The sequence below is a fragment of the Mauremys mutica genome, chromosome 1 (genome assembly GCF_020497125.1).
Source record: "Mauremys mutica isolate MM-2020 ecotype Southern chromosome 1, ASM2049712v1, whole genome shotgun sequence".
Lineage (NCBI taxonomy): Eukaryota > Metazoa > Chordata > Testudines > Geoemydidae > Mauremys > Mauremys mutica.
Window position 1 is genome coordinate 247,502,389 of NC_059072.1, and position 12,106 is coordinate 247,514,494.

The following is a 12,106-nucleotide window of genomic DNA, read 5'->3' on the forward strand; positions in this document are numbered from 1 at the left end:
CCTGTACTAATGCTTCTTAAAACTATTTGAAAGAGCTAATTCCCAAGTGTTGCCCACATCACAGCTAGTCAGTCTCCCAAAGCAAATGCTGGTGTGATATAAATTTAGTATCCTGTAGAAAACCACAACTTTTATACACATTTATTTCCAGTATCTCCCAATATTTTCTGTATAATTCTGCTTGTGTTGTGGTCAGACAGCAAATTGAGACAATTTTGTGTTGGACATATGGGAAAATCAATTACATATTATAGGACCTATTCTGTCTTAACTAATAACATTGTATGTGAGATACTGACTCCACAGTATTCTGCAGAAATGGGAAGTTCAGCAGGAATTTTTCCAAGATTCATGGCAACGCATATCCATGGATCTGAGATTAGAGCTGAACTCTGTATAAATTGAGATACCTAGCATAATAGGATAGGTCAAAGACAAAATAGCAGCCTGAACTCTGGTGTCCATATTGTAGACACAAAGAAGAATTTTGATGGGGTTAATAGTCCATTCCATAGTTCCTGTTGACTTTCTTTGGCATTATGGTTTCAGGTAGGTTTTTAACATTATTAATGACAGAGCTATGAGAAACAGAGAAGAACAAAAACCAAGTAGGCAGGTACAGTCCATGTTAGGATTTCTTATATATTTACTCAAATAAGCCAAACAGTTAAATACATGAAAACTTTAAATAAATAAATAAATAGATAAATATAATAATAATTAATAATAAATAAATAATACTTTAACACAGTTCTGTAGCTAGTATTTACAGCAAAAAGCCCTTTCATTTCACAGAAAAATAAAACATTTTTCTTAAATCTATATTAAGCATACAGGTAAGTACAATAAATCCCCTGTAAACAATTCTTATAAGTCTGTTTTGATTTCCTTGTAACAAATGCTAGTGCAACGCTGCTGTGAATCACAGGTGTGAATAATAAATCTCTGTCCATCTTTCAGAGTAACAAGTGCTTCCTTTCCAACTGGAAGATTTAGTTTAACTGAACTTTTAGTAGCTTTGTCTTCCAACATGACTTGGATGAGCTGCAAATAAAACATGGAAGTGTAAATATTATCACTGTGGAGTGATTATATACCTGCTCCTCCTGTTATTGAATAAAATGTCTTTTCTGTTATCTGTTTCAAGGGCCTGCTCCTGCAAACACTTATGTTTAGAAGAAGGATGATCCAGTGATTAGGGCACTAACTTAGGACATGGGAGATCCAGGAGTGAGTCCCTGCTCTGCCACAGCCTTCCTGTGTGACCATGGACAAGTCACTTAGCCTCTCTGTGCCTCAGTTTTCCCATCTGTAAAATAGGGATAATAGTATTTCCCTGTCTCACAGGTGTGTTGTAAATATAGCTACAATATAGACAGTGAAGTGCTTTGAGCTGTACTGATGCAAATCACTGTATAAGAATTAGGTATTATGATGCCTGTGAATAACTTTATGCACATGATTAGTGTTGCTGAATTCAGTGAGATTATTCATATGCATAGGTGCTTGCAGGATTGTGCCCCCAAATTTTTTACCTTTTCATTTAATTAAGTCTCCTCATAATGTGGGATATGTTTAACAGAATCACCAGGCTAGCCTTTAGTATAATAATATATAATTGTATATACCCTGTCATATCCCTCTTATTCTTCTCTTTTTCAAAATAAGTAACCCCGGTCCTTTCAATCTTTGCTCCTGTGGCATACCTCATTAGGGTGAAATCTTGGTCTCGTTAAAGTCAATAGGACTCATACCATTAATTTCTTTGGGGCCACAGATTTACCCTGCCTCTAATCATTTTAATTAACACATTTATATCCTTTTTGATAGAGTATTTGAGATGAGGACACACCATTGATTTCTATAATGCAGTTAATTATTTCCTTATTTTTTCTATCCATTTAACAAATCAAAACATTTGATTTGCTTATTTGCCATTGTTGTCCATTGAGGTTATAAGATACCTAGGTCTCTTTCCTGTGATTTACAGTGTATTGTATGTAATGTAGGTGTAGAACTGACTACAGCACAGTGCTCTGCAGATAAACCTACTGCAGGTGTGCAGCTGAATGGGATTTTAATTTGGTAACAGGTAAACAGAGAAAGCATAGTGTGTGTAGGCTGGGGTTTTATGGATGAATGAACATTACTCATGCTGAGGGAAAGACAGTGCAAGCTCTGTAATAAGCAACTTGATATTTACCCATTTTCCAGATGATTATTATAAATGATGATGTTTATGTATTCAGAACTGTGCTGTGCCTTTCAAAATAGCAAGTAAAAACATGGTCCCTATGCCAAAAATTGTAGTCTTCTACATTCAGCAAGTGAGGGTCATAAACAGATAGAGATGGGAGGAAGGAGGATGGACAAGGGTGATAATAACATTACAGAGTTACTCAGTAAGACAATTTTTTTCTCCTGCTGATGATAGCTCATCTCAACTGATTAGCCTCTTACAGTTGGTATGGCTATTTCCACCTTTTCATGTTCTCTGTATGTATAAATATCTTCTTGCTGTATGTTCTAGTCTATGCATCCAATGAAGTGGGCTGTAGCCCACGAAAGCTTATGTTCAAATAAATTTGTTAGTCTCTAAGGTGCCACAAGTACTCCTGTTCTTTTTGAAGATACGGACTAACACGGCTGCTCCTTTGAAATCAGTAAGACATAGGCACATATTGATGGTTCTGATTCAAGGGTTTTTATTTATGACTATTATTCCTAATCCTCCCTCTCATTTCTTGTAGGCTTCACAGAAGAACTGTGTTTTCAGCAGTGACTTCAAGAAGATGAGGGTGGAAGTGTGACAAACAGGTTTTCCAAGCATAACAGGCTGCTTGGAAGAAAGCATGGACTTGCCTGTGAGAGAAGAAGATGAAGAATATGGAGATTGGTGTTGGCAGAGCAAAAGGGGAAGAAGGGAAAGGCAGAAGGAGACCAGCTCAGAGATATTTGCAGAGGCTGCATAAGGTAGGGGTTTGTGTGCAAAGGTAAGAAATTTACCCTTGATATACAGAGGAACAGGAAACCAGGCAAGTGACTCACACTGGGGGTGATATAGTTGAAGGGATGGGAAAGGGAGGTGATTTTGGCAGCAGCACTTTGGACAGACAGGAGAGATGGAGGAGTTTCATGAAGACAAGGAGAAGACAAGGTTATGTCAAGAAATCTGGCTGTCCCAGAGACACGAGGTCCAGCATCACCCACCATTATGCGGCTCCCCATTATCAGTTGACTCCTCCTACAACCTTCTTGGGGTGGAGCTCTATAAGCTCCAGCTCTCTTGTAGTTTCTTCAACAATCGCAGTAATGAACACAGCACCAGCAGCACCTTTACAGACCCTGTTTCTCCTGGTCCAGTGATACCAAAACCTGCATTCTAAAGTGATTTATTTTTTGAGGGAGTAGTAGAGTTGGGGTGACGAAAGAGAGATGAGGGAGGTATGTGAAAGGAGGAGCAGAGGGGGAGAATGCAGGAAAATGGAGAGTAGAGTGGTTTAGGGGAAAGGCATAGGGAAGGAGAAGGACAAAGTAGAGGGAGAAAGTAAGGATCGGGAGGTTGAAGGTGGGAAGCATAATGGGGCTGGGCAGATGAGTGGGGTTGCATAACACCATTGGCTGCTAGTAGAGATGGGATACCTGGGTTGTGTGGTGTTCTGCTGAAGCTGACAGAATGCAGGTTCTGATGTCACTCTGAAGCCACATCGATGCTCACTTGTGGCACTGAATGTGCTGACTGAAAGAAGCAGTGGCCCTGACCCCAATTCAGTACCTTTCCACTCTTGTCACTGAAGACGTGTATAAGGTGGTAAATCTTGGGAGATAAGGTTGGCAGCAAAGGAACTGGAGTGGGGTCAAGGTACAACTCCTTATAATATAACTTTAGGTCTGAATCTTAGTGCAATTAACATGTGTCCAGTTCCATTAGATGCTGCTTTCTAGAAAGATTTAAGATATATGCTGCCAATATATGAAGAAGAAATCTGAAAACTCTTACATATGTACAATATTATTTATATTACTCTTAGATGTTCAATACACATCCACGCATGCCATCATCTCTTGCAGTTGGGTTTTGAAAATTAATTCTATTTTATTGTTAAACAAATGTATTGTTACTTTTACCTTGTTGCCTGTGGCTGAGTCTACCAGACAGCTCAGGACCCTGAGAATAATGCTGTTTAGATTAACATCACTCTGGCTCTGTGTCAGAGTTACCCGAGTTGGCTCTGGGGCTTTGGCTCGAAACTGCTCAGCAGAAAAATTGTCCCAAAGGTGAGCAGGTTCATGAGCTAGCTGGGTAGGTGAATCATTTTGCTGCATGTCTGAGAGAGTTCCATCTCCTTCCTCCTCTATATGGGATTGGAGAATGTGAATAACATATTCCAAAAGTAGCAAATTAAACAAATGCCAGGATCCTAGGTTTAAACAGCAACAAAAGTCACTTGCAACATCATCACTTTTAGAGTTTCATATAAATTCTCTACCTAACCAGGTACATCTTCCTTTGTAAACCACATGGTGTCATTATATTAATAGGATTTGGAGCATAGTACTCACCAAATAAGAACTCTTGAACTATGTGTGCCTGCTCATCAACATGCAGGCAGAATATGCACTAAGTACAGATTTTAAATATGGACTAAAGGGGATCCCCCTTATTTTAACAATATGGGACAGTGTGGTTGTCCATCTTCCTTCTTTTGCAAGGCTTAACAACTTCCCATCATCTATGTTGCCTTGCTCACACTGATTAATAATTCCAGTCCTCCCCAAACAAAAAATCCTACTGATTGCATATAGTTTGAGGCTCGCTGAAAAGCCTAACTTGGAGCCTGTGCCAAAGCCCATGGAAAGACCCTCGTTGATTTCACTGGACTGTAAACCCCACTCAGAAAAGACCAAGTCTTCTTCCGTGGCTTGTTCCGCACCAAGCACATTGTTGGCACTAAATAAGCAATTAATAAGAATCTTAACAAAGAATGAACACTTTACATGGGCATAAACTAGGAAGGATCTTCAGTTAAGGTGCTGTGCCTAGGAACTTGTTAATTTTTAATTGAAAAACTGCCTCTGCTCTTATTGGATTATGGTCTAGGAACAAAAAATGTAGGCTTCACTTACAGGATACCTGGGAAGCAATGACTCTGAAAAACTTGGGGGTCATGGTGGATAGTCAGCTGAACTTCAGTTCTCAGTGCAATGCTGTGGCCAAAAGGGCTAATAATGTGATCCTTGGATGTATAAACAGGGGAATATCAAGGAGGAGTAGGGATGTTATATTACCTCTGTATTTGGCACTGGTGCAACTGCTACTGGATTAGTGTGTCCACTTTTGGTGTCCCCGCTTCAAGAAGGATGTTAAAAAACTGGAGAGAGTTCACAGAGGGGCCACAAGAATGATTAAAGGATTGGAAAACATTCCTTATTGTGAGAGACTCAATCTACTTAGCTTAACAAACAGAAGATTAAAAGATGATTAGATCACAGTCTAGAGCAGGGATCGGCAACTTTTGGCACGCGGCCCACCAGGGTAAGCACCCTGGCAGGCCAGGCCAGTTTGTTTACCTGCCAAGTCCACAGATTTGGCCGATCGCAGCTCCCGCTGGCCACGGTTTGCCGCTGCAGGCCAAGGAGGGCTGCAGGAAGCGGCGCGGGCCAAAGGTTGCTGATCCCTGGTCAGAGGTACCGATGTGGGAAACAGAAATTGGATAATAGAAATTCTATCTAGCAGGCAAAGGTATAACAAAATCCAATTACTGGAAGTTGAGGCTACACAAATTCAGACAAGAAATAAGGCGCAAATTTGTGAGTGAGTGTAATTAACCACTGGAACAGTTTACCAAGTGTTGTGGTGGATTCTCCATGACTGGAAATTTCTAAATCAAGACTGGATGTTTTTCTAAAAGATATACTCTAGTTCAATCACAGCTATTCAGCTCGAAGCAGAAATTAATTCAGGGAAGTGTGTGGTGATGTCTTATGCAGAGAGTCAGACTGGGCGATCACAGTAGTCCCTTCTGGCCTTAAAAAAATCTATGAATAAGGCAGGTAACCATTTTTTCTTCTTTGAAATGGTCTCTGCATATTTCCACTTGTAGAAGTGTAGTTGTTGGTGCAATCCCCAGGAGGATGGGCTAAGGAGTTTTAATTAAACAAGAATTGCAGAACTGCCCTCCTGAAGCAAATATCAGATCTCGATAGCAAGTCAAGAGAATAGTTAAAGACCTCTCAGTGCTTCTCTTCTTCATCTTTCCCTTATGCCTGAAGGCAACTGAGACCAGACCTTGAAGTGTCCTGAAAGTAAGGGCCTGCTGGAGGTTTAGGAGTCAATGCCAATGAGAGATTGGCACTGACTTTTCTGACACAAAGGGGACAAAGATCTGGGCCTATGTTCATTGCAGCATGGAGCACGAAAAAAGCTCTTACTTACCAAAACTGTCTGTATGGCACAGTGTCATAGCCTTGCTTACTGCAGTTAAGAGGAAGTTCCATTTCAGTTGGAAGTTAGCTGCTAATTTTCTAAACTCTTCTTTATTCTTGCTTGGCTGTAAATAGACAATGACTTGACTCATGATAAGGTCAAATAAAGAATGTACATGTAGTACTGAAGACTTCACAAGCAATTTGTATACAGAAATAAAAACAGTACAAGCAGTCTGAGATTCTCTGAGGGAAGATGCTACAGAAGTTCAAAGTACTATTATTACTTTTAAAAAAATCACAGCAGGAACTAACAAGGAATAATTAATTAACAGGGAGTACAGCTTCCCCTGCTCCTTCGAAGGAGAAAAAAAAAGTACATAACTCCATTTAAATTTACATGATTATCCCATCTAGCCCAAACTACCAGCACCACTGCAGCTACTGATAATTCTCATCTACCACTGGAGGAAATACTGAAAGGCTGGTGAGTCAAGGGAAGACGTATACACAGTATTAAGATAGTTACATCTATTTCCATAGGCACAGCTATTTCAGTAGGAAAAGCCACTTTTCTACCAGCTGCTCAGATTTTAGCATCTCCTAAATCATGAAGCATAGTTCTCAGCCTTATCTGCCTTTTCTTATACCTTTTAGGTTATAAAGGAAGGTAATGTGTCATGGATATGAAGTTAGACTTGCATTCCCAGCTGTGTGATTATACAAGATGCATGCAAAGATGGAATTTTTGTCTGACAAATTGCTTTCTTCTTTTACATAATTTATGTAATATTGATAATCTAGTCTGAGTATTGGTATGCAATACCACTGCTGCAAACTACTGACAAGCAGGATAACAACTGACTTGACTGTAACATGAAAGACAAACATATGATAAATGGTGTGATTTTGCCAGAAGCTGGGAATGGGTGACAGGGAATGGATCACTTGATGATTACCTGTTCTGTTCATTCCATCTGGGGCACCTGGCATTGGCCACTGTCGGAAGAGAGGATACTGGGCTAGATGGACCTTTGGTCTGACTCGGTAGGGCCATTCTTATGTTCTTATGAGTGTTTTTTTCTTTTTTAAATAATGAGTTAATTTTGTACCTGAATGACAAAAGCCTGAAGATTTGAAGACATACAGTTCAGGAAAACCCTAACATCTGTGGAAGTATCCAGCAAGGAAATCAAGTTATTCAAGCCTATAAAATATAAAAGGAATATGCATTGCTTGTAGCATTTGGTTTACACTTCTCTTTAGCAGTAATGTAAAAAAAAAACATTAAACTGCTCATAACATATAATTAATACATTTTGGACCAGATTTTGACACCCCCATTAATGCAGGGTGGCACCTAACTCTGAAATTAATTCCATTCTGTTCAGGTTCATGTCCTTTTCCATCACTGTAATACATGACTACTCACTATGAGTAAGGGTGGCAGGTTCTGGCCCTCTAAGAGTAGAGGTTATTTCAAATGTGAAAGGAGAATGGAGGGACTGAGCTTGTAAACACTATCAGATTATTAATTTAAGTTTTCACTTGATTCACAAAGCTGTCTTTTTCACCTGCTGATGTGGAGACAATTGCTTTCAAATGATAAAAGGAGTTTCTGAAATTTTGCTGAGAAATAAAAAATGTAGCCACCATTGCCCAAACTCAGTTCAGATGTGGCAAAAGCAAAAATGTTTGAAAATTAACATACTAAGCCAAATGCTATACTATGATCTACACCAAAGTCAATATTATTCTGTAACAAAAGTAAAGTTACTTTGGGTTTATACCAGTATAACTGAGAGTAGAATTTGTCCCTGTGTCTTCTTCCTTCAAGAAGGTTCAAGAACAATCAATAAATCCACTTCTGTAAAAATAAGGTACTCACTAATTCTAGTAGCAATAATACTTTGCATTTACAAAGTGTTTTGGATTTTTAAAGCATTATATAAGCATAATCTAATTAGTTCTCACAAATACTCTGTGAACTAGGAAAAAGAATCACAGAGAGATGAAATGTCCAAATTCACATAGCAAGTCAGGGGCAGAACCAGGAACAAAACTCGAGATTTTCTTTTCCAGTCATATGTTCAGTCCAGTAGACCAAGTTGCCCATCTCTCACTAAGGATACGTCCACACTACCCGCCGGATTGGTGGGTAGTGATCGATTTATCAGGGATCGATTTATCGCGTCTCACTGAGATGCGATAAATCGATCCCCGAACGCTCTGCCATCAACTCCGGAACTCCACCAGAGCGAGAGACAGAAGCAGAATTGATGGGGGAGCCGCGGCCGTCGATCCCACGCCGTGAGGATGGGAGGTAAGATGTTTAAGATACGTCAACTTCAGCTACGCTATTGTCGTAGCTGAAGTTGTGTATCTTAGATCGATCCCCCCCTCAGTGTAGACCAAGCCTAATTTAAATGGCAGCCATTACTCTAAGAATTAAACTTGTCATTATAGTCCTATCATTATTCATTATAATGGCAAATGTATTATGTCATTGCTCCATAGAAATGTTGCATTTTGTTGTTTATAAATGACATAGTATAAAGACACAGATTGCAAGGTCAATAACCTTTGTCCTGTTCATTGTACAATATTCAAATCTGTCCATTTGAATATAATGTAGTGTGATTTGATTAATAACACAGGATCATGCAAAATGTAGTTCTCCATTCTTTTTTATTAAAGACAACAATAAAACATAGATATACTCATTTGTCAACATTTTGCTCAAAGTACATTGTAATAATGACATAAAAATGCTGCTGCTGCTACAGAAAGCTGTAAGACAGAACCATAACTGAAAGCTTATCATTCTTATCCTTTAATGCGTAGGGGATAATGTTATATGCACCAATCTCAATTGTACTGGACCTGTTCCAATAATTAGTGTTATAGCAAGACTACGCTTCCAATTAAGACAGATCATGAATAAACAAACATGGGGAAATGCTAAAGCTTAAATAACATGTGAGCCAAGTGCTTCAATTAATAGAAAAGATATAAAAATATTACATTTGAGTTCCATGTCACTTTCCATTTCATCCATATTTCTAAACTTATTTTGCAAGGGGTTTCCAGGAATGTCCACAATTCCCTGGTTGATGATGGCATTCAAGTCTGATTTTAAAATAGTAACTCTGCTGCTGTTGTTCAAGACTATTCTCATTGTCTATAGATAAAGAAAAAAAAGGAATTACCTTTAATTTTGTTAAACCCTTCTCTGTCAAAAAGTACTCCTTGTTCAGTGTTAAGTTAGAACACGGAGTTTAATGACATTACACAAACAGTCTAGTCCCCAAAACACTAGTTAGGCACATTTCAAATTTTCCTCACAGAATGTTCAGCAATTGATGATCTACTTCGCAACTATATTCTGTATTCTTGAGCAAGTGGAGCAGACAATATTGACCAATATAAAATAAACTGGCCTGGTGAATTTTCAGTATGTGAGCCTGTTGCTCTTATATCAAAGAATATTGTAGTCTTATAAAGACTGAAGAATGAAAAGGTGTATCAGGACTAACTTTTCCTCAATGGCAATGGACATTGATGTGTGTGTCTCAATTAAATTCACAGGCAGTTTTTCACATCCTGCTCAGAAAATATAACAGCAGCCCTATCTTTGAGATCTGAAATGTAAAATTGACAGTGACAAAACAAGCCCAGTAAATCTAAATAAACAAATTTTGAATTAATGGGAGTTGTAGGCACCCTGAGTCTTGCACTCGTTCTCTAAGGTGCATAAGAAATAGTGATTAGGGATGTGTGGGCCTGACCTTTTTGAGGTATTCAGCACCCTTAAGGCATGCTGCAGTCAGTGGGAGTTGAGAATGCTTGTCCCCTCACGGGACAGGCCTGGTGTGTGTGGAAAGGGGCAATTTGGTTTTTAAAAATGTTTGATCTATTTTTAGTTGTTTAAATTGTGTCTTTTTTATTTTGCTGCTGATATGGTTTTCAATAAATTAAATGAAAGGCCAGACCTAGGTAGAGGCAGCTCTGACTCCCCTTGCACTGGAGGGGTGGGGGCAGGGAGAAGAGGTGGGTAGTAATTACCACTGGTATTTTGACTCACCTTTGTTGGTCTGCATATTGGAGACACCACCCATTTCCTTCCTCCTCCCTGCCCACTCCTTGCCTATCTGCTTGGGGTAGAGTAAGCAAATGTGCAGTACTCTTTATCCCTCCAAATCTAGACCCAATGTAAAGGTAGCTCATGCAAAGGAGGGGAGAGAAGTGCAGCCCACCCTGCGATCTAGCCATAAATAAATACAATTTGTTATAAAATACACAACACACTAGTTATGAGGTTAAAAAGCCAGCTTCTTGCTGAAGTTTTTCTTGTCATTTTATTTAGGAAGAATAGCACTGTGGGGCCAACAAGGAGTGGGAGACACACACTGTCATTGATCTTATACAGGGGTCGGCAACCTCTGGCACGCAGCTCACCAGGGTAAGCACACTGGTGGGCCGGGCCAGTTTGTTTACCTGCCATGTCCCAGGCCATTGGGGGTGGCGGGAAGCCGCAGCCAGCACATCCCTCGTCCATGCTGCTTTCTGCCACCCACATTGGCCTGGGACGGCGAACCATGGCCAGTGGGAGCCGCGATTGGCTGAACCTGCCGACGCGGCAGGTAAACAAACTGGCCCATCCCTCCAGGGTGCTTACCCTGGCGAGCCACGTGCCAAAGGTTGCTGACCCCTGATCTTATATTTCCAGTTTTAGACCAAGATCATCCCTCCCGTGACAAAACCCATCGAACGAGACCCTGAGGAGGAAAGATGAGTGAAAGCAAGCTTGCAGAGATCCTTGCTGATTGTCCTATTGGGGATGGAGTGGTGAGGATGGCCTACCCCAGTGGAAAAGGGCACAGGCATGTCTCCACACTTGACTGATCCCCAGGGATCCATGCAAAGGCCTTGTGTCTCTGAAACAGTTTGAACTCTATCTTTAACTCCTCCTCAGCTCCCTGCTAGTGTGGCTTCATTACAGCTGTGGTACCAGCTGTGGTACCAGGCATGATGGCTTCAGCACCCTGAAATGGCGGGAGGAGGAGTACTAAATGCAACCTATTATGTAACAACTCCAGGTTGTATCATCTCCTGGGATTTGAGGGAGGACAATGTGCAGCCACCATCCTGTACAAGTTTGGCTAGTCTCCACTGATTCCCCCAGCATGGATCCTGACTTTATTTGAGAGGCTTCTGCAGGATCTAGAGTGGTAAACAGTGCAAAAGAGAGTGCTCTCCGTGTGTGGACCTAGGAGGTATGATTTGTCTCCCAATCATGGCTTGTAGCAATGCACAAACATAAGAAATGTTTTGTTGTTATATTACAAAAAGAGTGTGTAAAATACATAACCAAAAATTAGGTCAGGCTTATTACGTGGGAGATGTTCAAGCCTTGTGCTTTATGGGTTCTGGTTTTAAAAAGTACATAAAACATACCTTTGCCATATTAGAAAGATACGTCTTTCTTCTTAGTCTTTTTACAAACACAGTAACTTCTGTTAAGGAGGAAGAGGCAGGTGTTTCTTATCATTGGCATTTTAAATTCTAAAGCACATTTATGAAGATAGATTTTATTATAATTTAGAAAATGGGCCCCTGAGGAAGCAATGCGAAAGGCTGAGGGCTTAATCCTGCAAGGTATTTAGTGCTGATAGGGAAA

General features: G+C 40.0%; 1 protein-coding gene and 1 long non-coding RNA gene across 4 annotated transcripts in view; one reads left to right on the plus strand and one right to left on the minus strand.

The window, feature by feature from the left end:
* LOC123364232 overlaps positions 1-12,106 on the plus strand; it is a 67,524-nt gene that overhangs the window by 35,662 nt on the left and 19,756 nt on the right. The window contains exon 2 of the long non-coding RNA XR_006577046.1: positions 2,751-2,973. This is a non-coding gene — a long non-coding RNA (uncharacterized LOC123364232). The remainder of the gene's footprint in view (positions 1-2,750; positions 2,974-12,106) is intronic.
* RFX8 (regulatory factor X8) overlaps positions 785-12,106 on the minus strand; it is a 64,306-nt gene continuing 52,984 nt past the window's right edge. For all 3 annotated transcript variants that reach the window (XM_045006103.1, XM_045006097.1, XM_045006087.1), the window contains 6 exons: positions 11,884-11,942; positions 9,451-9,607; positions 7,539-7,633; positions 6,437-6,551; positions 4,129-4,421; positions 785-1,044 (listed from right to left, as the gene is read on the minus strand). In XM_045006103.1, coding sequence (XP_044862038.1) covers positions 868-1,044; positions 4,129-4,421; positions 6,437-6,551; positions 7,539-7,633; positions 9,451-9,607; positions 11,884-11,942 — 896 coding nt within the window. In that variant the 3' untranslated portion in view covers positions 785-867. The remainder of the gene's footprint in view (positions 1,045-4,128; positions 4,422-6,436; positions 6,552-7,538; positions 7,634-9,450; positions 9,608-11,883; positions 11,943-12,106) is intronic.